The sequence below is a fragment of the Agelaius phoeniceus genome, chromosome 1, assembly GCF_051311805.1.
Source record: "Agelaius phoeniceus isolate bAgePho1 chromosome 1, bAgePho1.hap1, whole genome shotgun sequence".
Taxonomy (NCBI): domain Eukaryota; kingdom Metazoa; phylum Chordata; class Aves; order Passeriformes; family Icteridae; genus Agelaius; species Agelaius phoeniceus.
In genome coordinates this window covers 570,407-587,529 of record NC_135265.1, presented here as the reverse complement: position 1 = coordinate 587,529, position 17,123 = coordinate 570,407, and the positions used below count along the sequence as shown (strand labels likewise).

Here is a 17,123-nt window from a genome sequence, read left to right as displayed (position 1 = left end):
GCCCCATTAATTATTATGGGATGGAGAGCCAGCCCCAGGGTGTGCCCCTGGGAACAATGGGGTGGGGATCATGGGGATCCAGCCCCACAAACTAACAATGGGATGGGGATCCAGCCCCAAGAACTAACAGTGGGATGGGGATCCATCCTCGTTAATTATGGTGGGATGGAGAGCCAGCCCCAGGCTGTGCCTCTGGGAACAACGGGATGAGGATCCAGTCACACAAACTAACAGTGGGATGGGGATCCAGCCCCATTAATTATTATGGGATGGGGAGCCAGACCCAGGCTGTGCCTCTGGGAACAACGGGATGAGGATCCAGCTCCATGAACTAAGGATGGGATAGAGATCCAGCCCTGTGAATTAATGATGGGGGATGAGCATCTAGCCCCGTTAATTACGATGGGATGAGGATCCAGGTCCACGAATTAATGATGGGATGTCCCATTCAGAACTTTAATTAACCACATGGGTGAGGATCCAGCCGCTTTAATTGAGGTTGGGACGCGGGCCCAGCCCCGCTAATTGCCGATCCAGCCGCGTTAATTGCCGATCCATTCCCGTTAATTAATTGCCGATCCATTCCCGTTAATTAATTGCCGATCCAGCCCCGTTAATTGCCGCGCACGCGGGTCCGCGGGGGGCGGCAATGGCGGCTCCGGCCGCGCCCCGCCAGTAGGGGGCGCCACCCGCCCCGCGCATGCGCGGCCCGCGGCGTTTCCCGCCGCGCGCGGCCCCTCAGCGGCGCCCGCCATGTTCGCGGAGCTGAACGAGCTGCTCGGGACCTCCCCGGAGCGCCCGGACGCGGTGAGAGGGCGCTGAGAGGGCGGGAGGGACGGGCCGGGGCCGCCGGGAGCGGCGGGGCACGCTGGGAGGGGCACGGCCTCCGCAGACGGAGGCGGCGGCTGCGGCCGGTGCCAGAGCTGAGCCGCCTTCGGCCCTTCCATCTCCCGTTCCCGGCTCTCCGCCGCTCCTCACGGCTCCGGCTCCCACTGAGCAAGGGCCGAGCTCTGCTCCCGCGGTGTGTCCGTGCTCCCATGCGGGGAATAAACACAGAACTGGGCGTTAAACCCGCTGGCGGGCACTGCTCCGGACCGGGGAGCTGCTCTAGAGATACTTGTCATTAATTATTTAATTAATGTAGCTTTTCCAGGGAGGTTTTGTGTAAATGAAGTCACGCAGGAACTAAACAGCCTGGCTGTCTGTGAGAGCTGTGCAGGTAAAATGTCAGTCGTGGAATCCCAGAGTGGTTTGGGCTGGAAGGAGCCTCAAAGCTCATCCAGTCCCACCTCCCGTCCTGTGTAGGGACATTTTCCTGCATCCCAAGCCCCGTCCAGCCTGGCCTGGGACACTTCAGGGATCCAGGGGCAGCCAGAGCTGCTCTGGGGATTCTATTCTAGGGCCTCTCCACCCTTACAGGGAACAATTCCCAATTCCCAATCTCCCATCCATCCCTGCCCTCTGGCACTGGGAGCCATTCCCTGTGTCCTGTCCCTCCATCCCTTGTCCCCAGTCCCTCTGCAGCTCTCCTGGAGCCCCTCCAGGCCCTGCCAGGGGCTCTGAGCTCTCCCTGGAGCCCTCTCCTCTCCAGGGGAGCATTCCCAGCTCTCCCAGCCTGGCTCCAGAGCAGAGGGGCTCCAGCTCTCCTGGAGCCACTCCAGGTCTGTTTTCTGTCCATCCGTCCCCCAGCCTTTGCTGATTCTGGGTGTTGTCCTGGCCCAGGTGCAACACCTTGCACTTGGCCTTGTTGAACCTCATGAGGTTCCCATGGACCCGCTCTGTCAACATCTCCAGGTCCCTCTGGGTGTCCCATCCCTTCTCTCTGGCGTGTGACCACACCACCAGCTTGGTGTCATCAGTAATTATTAATAAATTATCCATATGCTCCATGTTACTCCATGTTTTTCCTGACAGTTATGAGCTTAGATGATAAAAACAAGTTTGAGGTGATAATTTATTTTATAAGTGTGAGTTTCCCCTTTTGTCTCCAGTTTCCCCCCTTGCTGTACTACCAGCTTGTGATGGGAATAGGAGAGGTTTCTCCTTGATCTGGAGGGTACTTCTGAGGTCATTCCTTGTCAGGCTGGCTGGAGTGGGGCAGTGCTGCTCTGATGGGGAATCAGTACTGAGGGGAATTTGGGATGGTGCCCTTGAGGCTCAGAGCAGACCTGGGGAGGTGTTAGTAAAGGGTGGTCTGAGTGTGCAAAGTCCCAAAGCCCTGAGGTGCCTCTGGGTTGCTGTTGGGTTTTTAATTCACGTGAAACGCTAAGGGAGAAGTGCTTGGTGGAGTTTGTGCTCTGTGGTGTGGACAGGACACTTTGGTGGTGGAGCTGTGGGATGAGTGGGAATGAGGGCATCCACGAGCTTGGTTCTGAGGAAAGGAACTCACCTTGATGTGAGCAGGAAGTTCCACAGAGCAAAACCCTGAGCTTTGGCCTGAAGATCCTGGGTTTGGCTTGGCAGCCAGAGCAGGAGCTGAGCAAGGCTTTGTCTGTGTGAGGAATTCCCTTGGGTTGAGCTGGGCGTTCCCATCCCACCACAGGCTGTGGGTTCTGCTCTCTCTGGGTGTCACACCAGCGTGGCTGCCTGCCCAGTGAGCGTGTTCCCAGTGCTGGAGTGGGGAATGGCCTCCTGCAGTACTCACGGCACTAAAGGTGCTTCACTCTGGTGGTAAATGATGAGTAGTGTGTGTGCAGGTCCCCCTCGGTGATCCCTGCGCAGAGCCAGTCCCTGCGGTGTGCTGGGGTACCCGGCCGGGTGTCCCCCTGTGTGGCAGTGTCAGCCCTCTGCTGGCCGGCCCTTCCCGGCGCTGCCATCCCCATTTCCGCAGCTCCACAGCCGGGCCCTGCCGCTTCCCGGGCTGACAGGAGCTGTCCCCGCAGGCTGCTGCGTGCAGGGAGCTGCTGTGGCCGTGCCTGCTGTGTCACCTGGGCTTGTGGCACCCGCCGGGGCATTCTGGCAGTTCCTGGCGAGCAGCTGCAGCCTCTCCCTGAGGCTGCAGGTGTTGAGTGTGTGAGGGCAGAGCGTGGACACACCGGGCTGGGGCTCGTGGGGAGGATGCCACAGGAAGGCTTTGCCTTTGGGATGGTGCTGGGTGCTCAGAGTGACAAACGCCAGCACAGCCTGTGGGACCCAGCTGGTGCTGGCAGGGAGGGCACGTGGGGCGTGCCCAGCCCGCTCTTCCCGGGGCTCTGGTGGGGAGCAGGAGGGGATGGAGCTGCACAAGATAAACCCTGAATGCCTGGGTTTGTGCTCTTTGACACAGCTCTCCTCCATGGAGGGCACATCTTGGGGCGGTGTCCCTGTCACTGCAGTGTGTTATGCCATTGAGGCATAACCCTTTTTGGGGAAAGAGCTCTCTCTCACTCCAGCTCTCACTTCCCTGCTCTGCATTCCCTGCAGTCACGTTCAATGTTTGCTGTTCCATTCACTCGTACCGGGGAGTTTATTCTGATGGATGGTTTGGGAATTGCCTGTGTGGAGATGGCTCGTTGCTCTGAAAGGCTTCTTCTGTTCCTGGGAGTAGAAAAACCTCCCACTTTGATAAGTTCTTTGTGTTTCCAAGCAGCTCATCTATGATTTGTATTGATTAAAGAAACATCCTGCCTAAGATTTTAATGGAAACAAACACCTTGATGAGGCTGGGGCTGATAATGAGTGTGCACTAATGAACAGAATTAATTTCCTGCCTGATCAAAACAGGGTTTATACCTTGTGCTGAGAGCTCTGCTGCACTACAGAACTTTGATGATAAGGTTTTCTACTCTGAAGGTGGCATGTTGGAAGTAAAGCTGGAAGGGAGGACAGGGAGGGCGTTTGACACAGGAGGAGCAGCAGCTCCAGGGGTGCTGGCGTTTGGAGCACACTGGCAGTGCTGGCTGTGGCAGGGGAGGATGGGCTGGGAGTGCAGTGAGTGAGTGGCTGTTGTTCCCCTGCCACCGGGAGAAGAAAGATGCCCGTGAATTGGAGGAAAGGGGGGCACAAGGCTGTGAGATGGAAACAGCCCAGAAGCCCCTGGTGGTGCCCAGCACCAGAGGCTCTGTGTGGTGGCACTGGGAGCACCGTGCTGCACCCTAGGGGAGGAGGTGGCACCTGCTGGGCACAGACCTGGGGGTTCAGCTGGGCTCACAGCTGAGCACAAGGGTTTTTAGCTGGGACATGTGGGGACATGGTCCAGTGGTGAAGGGTTTTTAGCTGGGACATGTGGGGACATGGTTCATGGTGAGCTTGGCAGTGCTAATGGTTGAGCTGGGTTCATGGTTGGACTTGGTGGGCTCAGAGGGCTTTTCCAGCCTTGGTGAGGCTGTGGTTCAGATGCCTCCCCGTGGGCTGTGTCCAGAGGAAGTGCTGGCTTCCCTCTGTAAACAGGCAGCTGGAGCTCTGCTTGTCCACTTCTTCCTCTGAGTAGCACCTGCAGAATTCCTGCAGCTTGAGCCAACATCTTGTCTACCAAGAGCACTTGGTGCCCTCACCTTACTCTGCTATTTTGCTGCTTCTTTTCCAGGGTAAATTCACCCTGCTGCGAGACACCCGGACAGATGGCAGCTTCCTGGTGCACCACTTCCTCTCCTTCTACCTCAAAGGTGGGTCAGCAGCAGCACTCTGAGGCAGGAACACCTCAGAGGTTCCCTCAATGAGGGAGCAGTTCTGCAGAGTGTGAGTTATCCTCAGATAAACCCAAAGTTTGGGGTTAGGATTTATGGGTCCTAGTCCTGACTTGTTCTTGGGACTCCTCTGTATCCTTGGGTACATCCCATAATTCTGCACCTTGTTTCATCATGGATTGTGGCAATGGTTGTAAATCAAACAGGCTCTGACAGGGAAGTGTTCACTGCAATTCTCTCACTGCTTCCATTTTTATGATATAATTACACATATCAGGACCAATTAACAACAGATAAGCTCAGAGTGAGTCAAGAAACAAACAGAGCCTGGCAAGCTGTCTAATTACTTTTGTGGGAGCAGTTTCCCCTGTGAGTAACCTCCTGGCCCCTGCAGAGCAGGCATTGGACTCAGGGACTCCTCCAGCTGTAAATGGTTCAGAGACCTGCCAGGCACTGCCTCAGGCTCTGCTGGTGTCCTGCCCCACAGCAGTGCCCTGGGCATTGGTGCTGCTGCCCCACAGCAGTGCCCTGGGCATTGGTGCTGCTGCCCCACAGCAGTGCCCTGGGCATTGGTGCTGCTGCCCCACAGCAGTGCCCTGGGCATTGGTGCTGCTGCCCCACAGCAGCGCCCTGGGCATTGGTGCTGCTGCCCCACACAGTGCCCTGGGCATTGATGGTGCTGCCCCACAGCAGTGCCCTGGGCATTGGTGGTGGTGCCCCACAGCAGTGCCCTGGCCATTGGTGCTGCCCCACAGCAGTGCCCTGGGCATTGGTGGTGCTGCCCCACAGCAGTGCCCTGGGCATTGGTGGTGCTGCCCCACAGCAGCGCCCTGGGCATTGGTGCTGCTGCCCCACAGCAGCGCCCTGGGCATTGGTGCTGCTGCCCCTCAGCAGTGCCCTGGGCATTGATGGTGCCCCTCAGCAGTGCCCTGGGCATTGGTGCTGCTGCCCCTCAGCAGTGCCCTGGGCATTGGTGCTGCTGCCCCACAGCAGTGCCCTGGGCATTGATGGTGCCCCACAGCAGTGCCCTGGGCATTGGTGTGCTGGCTGTCACCTGCTCCCCTCCAGCCCAGGACCTGGGTGCTGTTATTCCCTGTTTGCAGCACCCCCATGTTGTCCTCTTGGTGCCCAAAACCTTTGGGAGATCTGAAGGTTCATCTGGGGCCATTGACTTGTTCTATTTGAAATCCATGTCCAACAAACATGCTTATGTTCATAGCCAAACTGTGTTCTAAAATCACTTTTTATTTAGGTGTCTGACACAATTCCCAGTTCTGTGTTTTTCCAGTCAAGGTCGCTTGCCCTGTGAGAGCCAAAGTGGGAATTTTTGGCATGTCTGTGGTTTCAGTAGTTCAGTGTCACAGCTGGCACTTGGCCTCCTTACTGTCACACCATCAAACAGGGTCAGGAGGTCTCAGGCTGGCCTGGCATGAGGCAGAAAAGTGGCCTTACACTCTTCAAAGTCATCTTTTTCCTTCTTTTCCCCTCTTTTTAAACTCACATTTTCACTAATGCAGATGTCCTCTAGAAGGGTGGAAACTGAAAGCAAAGGAGGGTTTGTCTAGACCTGCATCACTTCAAGGTCCTTCCAGACAGATGTGTGGCCTGGCTGCTGTGATTTATGAGCTTTGATAATGTCAGCTGCAGAGTGGAACTGCTAACACGTGCTTTTGTCCCTCCCCAGCTGGCTGCAAGGTTTGCTTTGTGGCCCTGCTCCAGTCCTTCAGCCACTACAGCATCGTGGCACAGAAGCTGGTGAGTCCTTGGCATGGGTTCATTGTTGTGGGTCCAGGAGGTTCCTGTTGGGTGGGAAGGAATGGGAATGGGCAGCAGGAACTGTGTGTGAGCAAATGTTTCCAGGCCTTGATGGGGACAGTCAGGATTGGTGCTCCTGGGATGGGGATAAAGGGCACTTTGGGGCAGAAGCCCAGCTGTGAGGTGCCCCACGGGCTCTGCCCTGCCACGAGCTGGAACAGCTGCCTGCTTTGTGCTTGGAATGGTTTGCTGGGGATCAGTGCTCCCCAGACAGGCACAGACTGCTGGATGGAGGCTCCTTAATCCCCTGGAGAGGAAAATGCTGTGGTGTCAGTGTTCCCAGGACCCTGCACTCCTACAGGGGCTCCTGGGGTGACTTTGTGCCCTGTCCTCTGGTTCCTGTTGGGATGGAGGGTCACAAGGACACCTGTGTGCCTCCTTGGCCTCTGGGCTGAGCCATCCCTTTGAGCTCTGTGAGGAGCCACAGGTAAGTTCCTGGGGATTTCCTTCCCATGCTGAGTTGGACAAGGATTATGTGTACTCTGCAATGAGGAAACAGAGACAAAGCAGGCAGGGTAATTCTGCGTGTCAGCATATTGTCTGAGCTCCAAACTGCTTCACTCAGCTCTTTTACACCACTCCAAGGTGAAATGCCCCAGGTGGGCAGTGCAGGTGACCTTCCAGGGCTGAGGGGATGCGGGCTTGCACTGCTCCTCCCTCTGGTTCTGCTGTGAATCCCAGCAGCACTGCTGCTCACAAAGACTCCCAGATGCTGAGGAGCCAGGTTCTGTATTCTCCACTGGAAACACGGTGCTGCTAAACAGCTGGATTTTATTTCCTGCTCAGATTTTACCTTTTGAAAGGAGATCAGCGCCCGGGGCACACAGCAAACAGGCTGTTCCCCCACGGAGCTGTAACTCCAGGTGTGATTCCCCTGGCTGAACAAACCCCCCAGGAGCACAGAGCTGTCCTGGCCTTTGTGGTGCAGAGGGGAGGAAATCCTGGGGGGAACTTGCTGAGTGGGGCAGGAAATGGGGCGCAGCAGCCGCTGTGGGGAGGAAATCCAGCGGTTAAATTCGGGCTCCCTGCCTGCTCCTCAAGTTCAGGGTGTTTCCTAATGCCGAGATTTCCCGGTGTACACTCATGGCAGCTGCTGGCATCTCCCTGCCTGGGAGGCTGAGGAGCGAGAACAGGAGGATTAGCTGGAGCACACGTGCGATGCAAATGGGGGCGATTTGCTGTCTGATACTCGAACAAAAGGTGGCTGCCACAAAGGAGGTGATAAGCACAGCTCAGAGAAGCGCTGAGCTGCTTTCAGCTCTGAGTCACTCCTGCCTTGCAGCTTCATAGGTGCCCCTGTGGTCCTTGCTGTGAATTCCTCCCAGGCTCTGAGGAGCTGGAGGTCGCAACATCGGTTATTTATATCCAAGTTTCCATCACATTTTCTCTTTGCTTTAATCCTTCTTTGCACAGATGAACACACCAGGCTCAGGAAAGGTGGTTCTTGGCAGGGTAGTTTCACTCTTAAATTTGGTTAAGAACTGGCTGCTGTAGATCTTTACTGGAGAGCAGTAATGGTGTGGCCACAGGCCCTGTGCTGGCACTGCTGAGGCACCTCCAGTCCTGGGGGCAGATTTGTGATCCCCAGGTACAGAACAGGGCGTGTTCAGAGAAGGGAATGGGGATGGGGAAGGGTCTGGAGCCCCAGGAGGGGCTGAGAGAGCTGAGGGAGGGGCTCAGCCTGAAGAAAAGGGGGCTCAGGGGGGCCCTTGTGGCTCTGCACAGCTCCTGGCAGGAGGGGACAGCCAGGGGGGCTCAGAATCTGCTCCCAGGGAGCAGGGACCTCAAGGGTTGCCAGGGAAGGTTCAGGTTGGATATTGGGAAAATTCCTTCCCTTGAAGGGTGATCCAACCCCGGCCCAGCTGCCCAGGGCAGTGCTGGAGTCCCCATTGGTGAAGGGATTTAAAAACCCTCTGTTTGTGGCACCTGGGAACATGGCTTGGTGGTGGCCCTGGCTGTGCTTGGGGGAATGGCTGGACTGGATGGATTCAGGGGACTTCTCCAGCCTCAGTGATTCTGTGACTGTGATTATGGCCTTAGGAAAGCCTGCACTTGGAAGAGCTTCAGAACTGAGCAATGGCCCAGTTTCTGTTGGGAGCAGGGTAGTCCCAGCCCCAGGAGGAGGCTCCTGGAGTCAGGGTGGATTGTACAGTGACACTTGTAGCACTTGTGTGAGGTGATAAAGTGAATATTTATACACAGCTGAAGTGATATTTCCAGGGACTTGCTGCTTTCCCAGAGTGCCAGGTGTTACAAGTCCCAAACCACTTCCTTCTGTGTTAGCTAAGCGCAGGGATGTATCTTTACTTGCAGGAAAAAGCTTCCCTGGCTTTTTTTGTGCCTGTGTCCTCTTTCCCTGAGGACCCACACTTCATTTTAAGGCACTGTCAGTGTTATTGGTCCTGACCTTGCAGAGAACATGCAGGGCTATATCAGGACAAACAGCAGCAGGGCACCCTGCCAGGTTGGTGTTCCCACCCTCACTTGTACAAAGTTTGTTTTGTTTTACAGGAAAACCAGATTTGTCCCCATTTGATGATGCCCATCTCCTGTCCCCTGCGTGGAGCTCACAGCTTGGAGGGCGTGGTGTGGCCTGATCACTGATGGCCCCACTTTGTCCCACAGCTGTGTTTGCCGATGAGCTCATCCCCCCTGCTTTGCACCCTCCATTCCTTCTGTCCCTCAGACATTTCCCTTTCCCGTATGGGATGGCCAGTGGAGAGCAGCAGCTCTGCTCTGAGGGGCTGTCACTGCTGGCAGCCGGGGGGCAGCACGCTCCACAGCTGCCCAGAGGGACAGGAGAGCTGAGCTGCAGCTGCAGGAGCATCCTGGGCCGGGTGCTGCTGCTGCAGGAGCATCCTGGGCTGGGTGCTGCTGCTGCAGGAGCATCCTGGGCCGGGTGCTGCTGGTCAGGAGCATCCTGGGCTGGGTGCTGCTGGTCAGGAGCATCCTGGGCCGGGTGCTGCTGGTCAGGAGCATCCTGGGCTGGGTCCTGCTGCTGGTCAGGAGCATCCTGGGCCGGGTGCTGCTGGTCAGGAGCATCCTGGGCTGGGTGCTGCTGCTGCAGGAGCATCCTGGGCTGGGTGCTGCTGGTCAGGAGCATCCTGGGCTGGGTGCTGCTGCTGCTGCAGGAGCATCCTGGGCTGGGTCCTGCTGCTGCAGGAGCATCCTGGGCCGGGTCCTGCTGGTCAGGAGCATCCTGGGCTGGGTCCTGCTGGTCAGGAGCATCCTGGGCTGGGTGCTGCTGCTGCAGGAGCATCCTGGGCTGGGTGCTGCTGGTCAGGAGCATCCTGGGCTGGGTGCTGCTGCTGCTGCAGGAGCATCCTGGGCTGGGTGCTGCTGCTGCAGGAGCATCCTGGGCTGGGTGCTGCTGCTGCAGGAGCATCCTGGGCTGGGTGCTGCTGCTGCAGGAGCATCCTGGGCTGGGTCCTGCTGGTCAGGAGCATCCTGGGCCGGGTCCTGCTGCTGCAGGAGCATTCCTGGGCTGGGTCGATGGCTGGCAGCATGCCAGGATAATGTCCTGTGCTTCAGGGTAATGGAGCAGGATGCTGGCTCACAGTGAAAGCTTTCAGGCTGTCTGGGTGCTGGGCACTGCTGTGGCTCTGCTCTGGGGATATCAGTCCTGGCTGTGCACTCAGGAAGGTGCCACTGGCCATTTAGAGCACTTAGCCCACTTTTCCAAGCTGCCTGATGCTTCCTGTGCTGCTTTCGGAGATCACACTGGGTGGGCTGGCAGCAGGGGACAGGCAGAGGTTTGCTGTGGAAGGTGGCTGCAGTGGGTGAGTTCCCTGGAACCTGTTCCCCTGCTGGAAAATGCAGCTGGACTTGCTGGCTCCATGGCATGGCACTGAGGGGGCTGAATTCTTGGTCTGACACACAGGCACCCTGTCCCTGGCTGCTGTGGCCCTTCTCTGTCACCCAGGCAGGCCCTGGTGTCACAGCACTGAGTTTCCTTCTGAAGGGGGGATGCTTTTCTTGCAGATCTGAGGTACAGAGACTTTGTGTGTGCAGGAAGAAATGGCTGAAGCAAAGGTAAAATCAGTTGCTGAATTATTGATATCAATAGTGAATTTAGTCACAGCCTTTCAGCAGGTTCCCAGTCCTATGGACTGCAGAAATCCCTGAGGGAATGGGGCATGTGAGGGAATGTGAGGCTGCTGTGCAGCCCAGCCTTTCCTTATGGCATGGCAGGTATTTATTTGCTGGCTGTTCCCTGCTCCTCACCTGCCACATAAAGGTGCTTCTGTCCTTGGCTAGGAAGTTTTCCATCGTGTGTGCTCAGAATTGCCCAATAATGCTGCTATTTCTGGAGCTGTTACTGAGGGGTAGTGCCCAAAAAAAATCTATTGCTTGATAGGGGGACTCTGAAGAGGGAGTGAGCATTCAGGCATATGTTCCTTCCCAGCTGAGTAGAAGGAAAATAGAGGAAGAGTTCTCAGGCAGCAGGATTCCTGGGGTTGGGAGTCCAAGCAGCTTCCATTTAAAGCAGGGAGCAAATGCCAGCAGATGGAGTTCAGTCGGGCCTCAGATTATTCTTAATATCCATGTTACAAAGTGATAGTGCTGCAAAATTGAGCCTGGGAAGATAATCATGGAATGGTTTGGGTTGGAACACACCTGAAAAGGTCACCTCGTCCAATCCTCCAGGAAATAATTGTACTGCACATGGTCATGGAATCACTGAGGTTGGAAAGCCCTCAGGGATCTTTGTGTCCCCCTGTCCCCCAGCACTGCCAAGGCCACCTCTAACCCAAGTGCCACATCCACAAGGCTTTAAATGCCCCCAGGGATGGTGACTCCTCCACTGCCCTGGGCAGCCCCTTCCAGTGCCTGGCCACCCTTTTTGAGAATAAACTGTGGAGAGTGAGAAGGTCCCCTCAGAGCCTCCTCTTGTCCAGGCTGAGCCCCCCAGCTCCTCCAGCCCCTTACAGGCCTTGGAGCAACCTAATCCAGTGGAAGATGTCCCTGCAGAGGGATGAACTGGATGACCTTCAAACATCCCTCTAACCCAAACCTGTGTAGACTTGTGTGATCTCCAGCTGAGCCTTGTCCATGTGTGCTGCAGCTGTGGATGTCTCCGTTGGAGCTGGCTGTTCCCAGCACGTGGCTCTCCATTGGCCTCACCACCAGGCAGGGCTGTGAGCCAGCTGAGCTTGAGTCTGAGCTGCAGCCCCAGGTGTTTGTCATGGTCCTCCTCCTCCTCCTCCTCCTGGTGGAGTCAGGGCTGCTTCCCGTGGGATTCCTGGCTGTGGGAGCCCTGGCTGCTCTCTCCAGGTGTTGTGCAATGTGGGGATGCCAAGCCCACGGCCTCTCCGGATCCAGGCCGTGCCAGGCTCAGCTGCGTGGGCTGTGCCCGGAGCCCTCATTGCCACAGATCTGGAGATAGTGACAAACAAAAGCTTTCACCTCCCAGGGAGGGAGGTGAAGGCATTGCTCACAGCAGGCCCTTGGAGAAGCCTGGCCCATTCTCTCCCTGTCTCTGCACACCAAGCTGGCTTCCCAGAAGGAATTCCAGGGGGTTTGAGCCTCCAAATCACAATCACAAATGTGCTTTTGTTATCTCCGGGCAAAGTACAGAAGAGTGAATATGTCACCAGTGACTGTAACAGAAATGCCCATTTCATCCCTGAAGCACTGACTTTATCAGCACATTTAGATAAGATTTGATTCCAACAAGAATGAAAATTTGGCTGTCGACCCATGTGGTTCTGTGTGCACCATTTTCCATAAGTGTTCACTCTGAAAGCCAATGTTTTCCTCTCTCCAGGGAGTCAGTCTGGCAGCTGCCAAGGAGCAGGGACAGCTTGTCTTCCTGGAGGGTCTCAAGTCCTGCCTTGACCTCCTGTTTGGGGAGGAGGAGCAGCCAGGACAGCCCAGTCCTCTGCAGTTCCTGAGGTGAGCCTGAGCATGGAGTGTTCCCCCTCACATCTGCTGCCACCAAGGGCACTACCCAAGGTCCAGGACTGCCTCCTGCTGCCCTCTGTGCTCTCCTCCAAGGCCCAAGGACTCAGCTGGACACCAAGGGAAGGGAAACACCAGCATTGTGCACATCCCTCCAAGTGTTCTGGCCTCTCCCTCGCTGCTGCTTCGGAGGAATCCTGTGTCCCTTTCCAGATTTTAGGGGAACTTGCACTCCCAACCTCATTGCCAAGCATGTCACAGGTCTAGAAAAACATTTATTTCAGCACTCCACAGGTTTGTGTGGAATGAAACCCCAGCCAAGTGGTTTTATTCCCTTCTCTCATTACTTTGAGTTTTATTCTTATCCAAGAGAGCAGTGCTGCTTTATCCATGCTGGCTTTTGGGTTTATTCCTGTGCCATTTTCTCCCTGTTCCCTGGGAAGCTCAGCAGAGGCCAAACACTTCCCTGTCAGTGTCCCAGGCCATGCTGGACTGGGCTTGGAGCAGCCTGGAGAGTGGAAGGTGTCTGTGCCATGGCAGAGAGGTGGCACTGGATGGGCTCTGAGTTTCCTTCCCACCCAAACCATTCCACGGCCCCCAGAGCAGGGCAGGAGGGTTCCACCACACGCAGGTGTGAAGGACAGGGGCTGAAGGGCAGCGAGTGAGGAGGTGGCTGTCACAGCAGGAGGGGACAGGCTGGTGATCCCCACCGTGGGTCAGTGGCTGAGGAGGGGGACGGGCGGCGCCAAGCCCTGACACGTCCCTCGTGTCTTGCAGCGGGAGCAGCTGTGACCTGCGAGCCCTGTTTGACTTCGTGCGGGTGTCCCTGAGCGCCACCGCCGGCCATTCCTGGAAGGGCCCCGTGCTGCTGGTGGATGACCTGAGTGTCCTGCTGAGCCTGGGGGCTGCGCCGGTGGCCGTGCTGGACTTCATCCACTACTGCCGTGTGTGTGTGTGCTGCCAGCTGAAGGTACTGCTGCCCCGGGCTCTGCCTGTGCTCAGCCTCCAGAGCAAAGCCTGGTCCGTCTGCTCCTTCCATCTGACCATGCTGAGGTTTCTGAAAGCCTGTGGCTGTCCAGGGAGTTCAGATCATTGCATCATTGCTCTGGGGCCACTCTTGGGAATTGTGTGGGTCCCTGTGCAGGCTCCTGTTCAGCTGGATTCCTGGGAGATGCTGCCCAGAGAAGGGTTCTGTGTGTCTCTGATGTATGAACAGGGATTTGAGATGTAAAATGTTGGGTTTTGGAGCTCCTGGCTCTCCAAAGATCCTGACTCACACCCCTGTGTGGGAGGGCAGGGGTGGAAATGGGTCATGTGAGGGGCTGGTGAGTCTCACAGGGGACAGAAATGAGGGGTCCCTTTGGGGGCACACCAGCCCCTACTCCCACCACCCTCCAGTGTGGCTGCTCCCCGAGGTGGGGTGATGATCTACAGAGATCTCCCAGCGATGTGGGGACTCCTGGGAGCACCACAGCCAGGAGTGCTCACAGTGACATCCAAGCTCTGCCATCACAGGCAGCGTCCCCTCCCTGGGCACTTCCCTGCAGGAGTGAGGAATGAGCCAATGGTGCTGGGTGCTGTCACCCTGCACTTCACACAGTACGGGGTGTTGGGCTGTATGTGCTGACAGGCATGATCTGCTGGCAGAGACTATTTACCTCCAAAGAGCTAAAAAAGATATCAACCACGCTAACACTTTGCTATTTCTGTCTGAGGTGTTTTGAAGCCTTAAAGTACATTTTAATTGATTGAGAATTCATGTTATTTTAAGTCACTGGTGACTTGCATGGGCTGAGGCAGAGTCTCTTGGGGTGGCTGTTAATAGAGTCGGTGTGCTGGGGAGGTGTTTGCTCCCTGTCAGAGCTGTGAGGGTGTGAGCATTGCTGCAGCCCTTTGGCCACCTCTTTATTTACCTGCTCTGAATTCAGTCAGTGCCATCTGCCCAGCCTGACAGACTGGTTCAGCCACTGTCTCCTCTCAAAGGCTGGAGGTATTTTTAGATTGCATGTTACATATGTGTGTGTGTACACAGCATACAGTGAGCTCCTCAGTGTTTGTATGTCACAGAATGGCCTGTGTTGGAAGGGACCATAAAGATCATGTGTGCTGTGGGCAGGGACACCTCTGGGTTGGGCCCAGAGCTGGAGGCAGCTCTGCAGGGGGGTCTCCCCTGGGTGGGGCATAGGGGCAGAACCCCCCCTCCACTGCTGCCCACACTGGGGGTCAGCCAGGGGATGGGGGGATTCTGGCTGGGCCATGTCCACCCTCTCCATTAGCAGCTGCTGGTTCTTTTCCCAGTGGAATTCAGAGCAAGCTGGAGCTTAGATGGGATGTTTGTGAAAGCTCCTGCTGCCACCCTCCCCATCCTTCCCCTAAAGGATTGGGCCCAGCCAGGGGCTCATCCCTGCCTGCTGTTCCCGTTGCAGGGGAACGTGGTGGTGCTGGTTCACAGCAACGAGGATTCAGAGGATGAGGAGAATGAACTGGTTGTGAACTCCCTGTGCCATCACAGCGACCTCATCCTGTGGGCAGAGGGGCTGGCCACCGGCTTCTGCAAGGATGTTCACGGGCAGGTGAGGCACAGCAGCGTGAACAGCTGGCACGTGTCCCTGTCACCTACAGCACTGCAGGCCCCGGGGTGGTGGGAGACAGCCCAGGCTGCAGTGTGGTTAAGGGTAATCCCATGGACACCAGGATCTGCTGGAGCACCCGGCTGTCACTGCTTCTGCAGGGATATTCAGGGACATCCTGCCACCTGGGACTCCCCCCTCCAGAAGCTTTCCAGGGTTTGTACAGCAGCTGCAGTGCAGGCTTCTCCCAGCCCGGGGTGAGGGAAAACTTTCCTGGGAAGTTTCCCCCAGTGGTAGATCTGAGCCTGGCCTGTGGTGATCTCTGCAGGGCTGGGAGGGGGCTGCCACTTGTGTGATCCCTCATCAGGGGCTGCCACCAAAGGCACAGGGACAGGCAGCTGCTGATGGATTGTCAGTGACCCCCCTTCCCTGCAGGCCAGCCAGAGGCATGGGGGCAAGGCTGCTCTGGGCAGCAAAGGGACAATGTTCCTGTTCCCTTCTCTTTGCAGATCAAGATCATCAAGAGATTGTCCTTGCGGCAGGCAGAGCAGGACCAGGTCCAGACCTACCAGTACAAGATCCAGGACAGGAACGTCACCTTCTTTGCACGGGGGCTGTCAGCTGCAGTCCTGTGACACTGGGACAGTGCAGAGCCTGCAGTGTCAGTCCCTGCCTCTGCAAAAGCACCACCAGCACCTCTCAGGAGCAGCACAGTGAGCTGACCCACGAGGGAGGCTCAGACACACCTGCAAGTGGTGCCAACGTGGGATCAGCCTGCCTGGGGCCTGCTGCATCCCTTTGTCCTCCCACCCCGTTCCCAACACACTCAGGCCAAGAAAGGGAGCAAGAACTTGCAAGAATGGCCCAGAATGGCCCTTGGAGCATGTAAATACAGGCAGGGGGTGCCCTGCGGGCTGGGTGTGCCTGGCCTCACCTTTTCCGGTGCCAGGCACTGCACGGAGGGAGCTGGAGCTGGCACGGGAGGGGATGACACACAGCGGGTGGAGCAGGGATGGTCCCGGGGCCTGGTGCAATCCTCCCCTCGCTCCCAGCTCTGGCTGGCAGAGGTTTGGCCATCTGCCAGCTTCCCTGCACTTGGTAAATCCACAGCTCCGTGTGCAGCCCTCCCCTGGCTGTGCTGAGAGCTGGCACTACCATGCTTTATCAAACCCTGTGGCTTCCCAAGCTCAGCCTGGGCTTTGTGCTTGGATAAACCCCTCTGTGAGCCTGTGTCAGCCACTGCTTCCTTATCCCAAACCCTGACTCGAGTTACACGACCTGCCTGTGCTGGAGCAGGTTTTTCTATTAATAATCTGTAATTTCAGTGAGATAAGGGTACAGTGATTAAGTAACCGTGGATCTCTGGGTGGGAACTGCTCCCCACCTGCTCCTTGGCAGGGAACAGGAATGGGCATCTCCCAAGCCTGGGTGAGGACAGAGCCTTCTCCTGGCCACAGAGCTCAGGCCTGGAGGTCTCCTGGTAGCTGCTCCTGCTGGGATATCCCATTTATCCTGGGAGATAAAAACGCCCCACACACTTGTGAGAGTCCAATCTGCCAGGTCCTTGCAGCTCCAGAGCTGCGATAGCAGCTCTGGCAGTGGGACACATTCCTCATTTTCCACGTAGACTCAGTGGCCCATCCCATGCTGATTTGTGCCCTTTGCCTTAGAGTTCTGGGAGCCCTGGCAAGCTCAGGGCTGTGGCTGCTGATCAGTGGCACCCAGGGAAGCCAGGCAGGCTCCAGGGATTGTGGCAAAGCCACAAGGAGGGAGGGGAGTCAGGCCATGTGTGTGCTAGAGGATCACTGGTCCCTGGTGTCCCCTGGGTCTCTCTGTGCTCGGCTGTGGAAGTGGCAGTGCCCAGTGCCACTGCTGCTGTCCCAGTGTGCTGGCAGTGCCCAGGGTCACTGCACTGTTACAATATGCAGAGGCAGGAGGAGAGGACCAGTAGCTGCTGGCACTGCAGCAGCCTAAAGTGCATCTGTGATGGGCACGGAATGGTGAATAATGGGAGTAATGTCTGTGGGATTATCCTTAGAGAAATCCCAAATTCTGGCTCCCAGGCTCTGCCTCCCTCTTGAAACTGGCTGGGTCACTGTGTGACATCACTGCTGTGTGACATCACTGCTGCCTTCTGCCTGGTTCTTTCTGCCATAACCAGTGCCCGTATCCCAGAAATGTGCCGAGGAGCCTGGGCCTGACCCCCCATGACCCCATGCAGGGCATGTTCCCT

The 17,123-nt window shown here is 56.8% G+C and overlaps 1 protein-coding gene across 1 annotated transcript; it reads left to right on the top strand.

Moving 5' to 3' along the window:
* The first annotated feature begins 675 nt into the window (after positions 1–675).
* ELP6 (elongator acetyltransferase complex subunit 6) lies at positions 676–16,223 on the top strand. Its single transcript, XM_054628692.2, has 7 exons — positions 676–807; positions 4,505–4,583; positions 6,289–6,359; positions 12,187–12,314; positions 13,098–13,290; positions 14,747–14,893; positions 15,400–16,223. The coding sequence occupies exons 1-7, from the start codon at positions 754–756 to the stop codon at positions 15,523–15,525; spliced, it is 798 nt and encodes a 265-aa protein (XP_054484667.2). The 5' UTR covers positions 676–753; the 3' UTR covers positions 15,526–16,223.
* The last annotated feature ends 900 nt before the right edge of the window (positions 16,224–17,123 follow it).

Coding starts and splice junctions, on each gene's coding strand:
- ELP6 (XM_054628692.2), top strand. CDS start 754: ATGTTCGCGGAGCTGAACGAGCTGCTCGGGACCTCCCCGGAGCGCCCG. Junction 12,315..13,097: donor AGTCCTCTGCAGTTCCTGAG/GTGAGCCTGAGC, acceptor CGTGTCTTGCAG/CGGGAGCAGCTGTGACCTGC. Junction 13,291..14,746: donor GTGTGTGCTGCCAGCTGAAG/GTACTGCTGCCC, acceptor TTCCCGTTGCAG/GGGAACGTGGTGGTGCTGGT.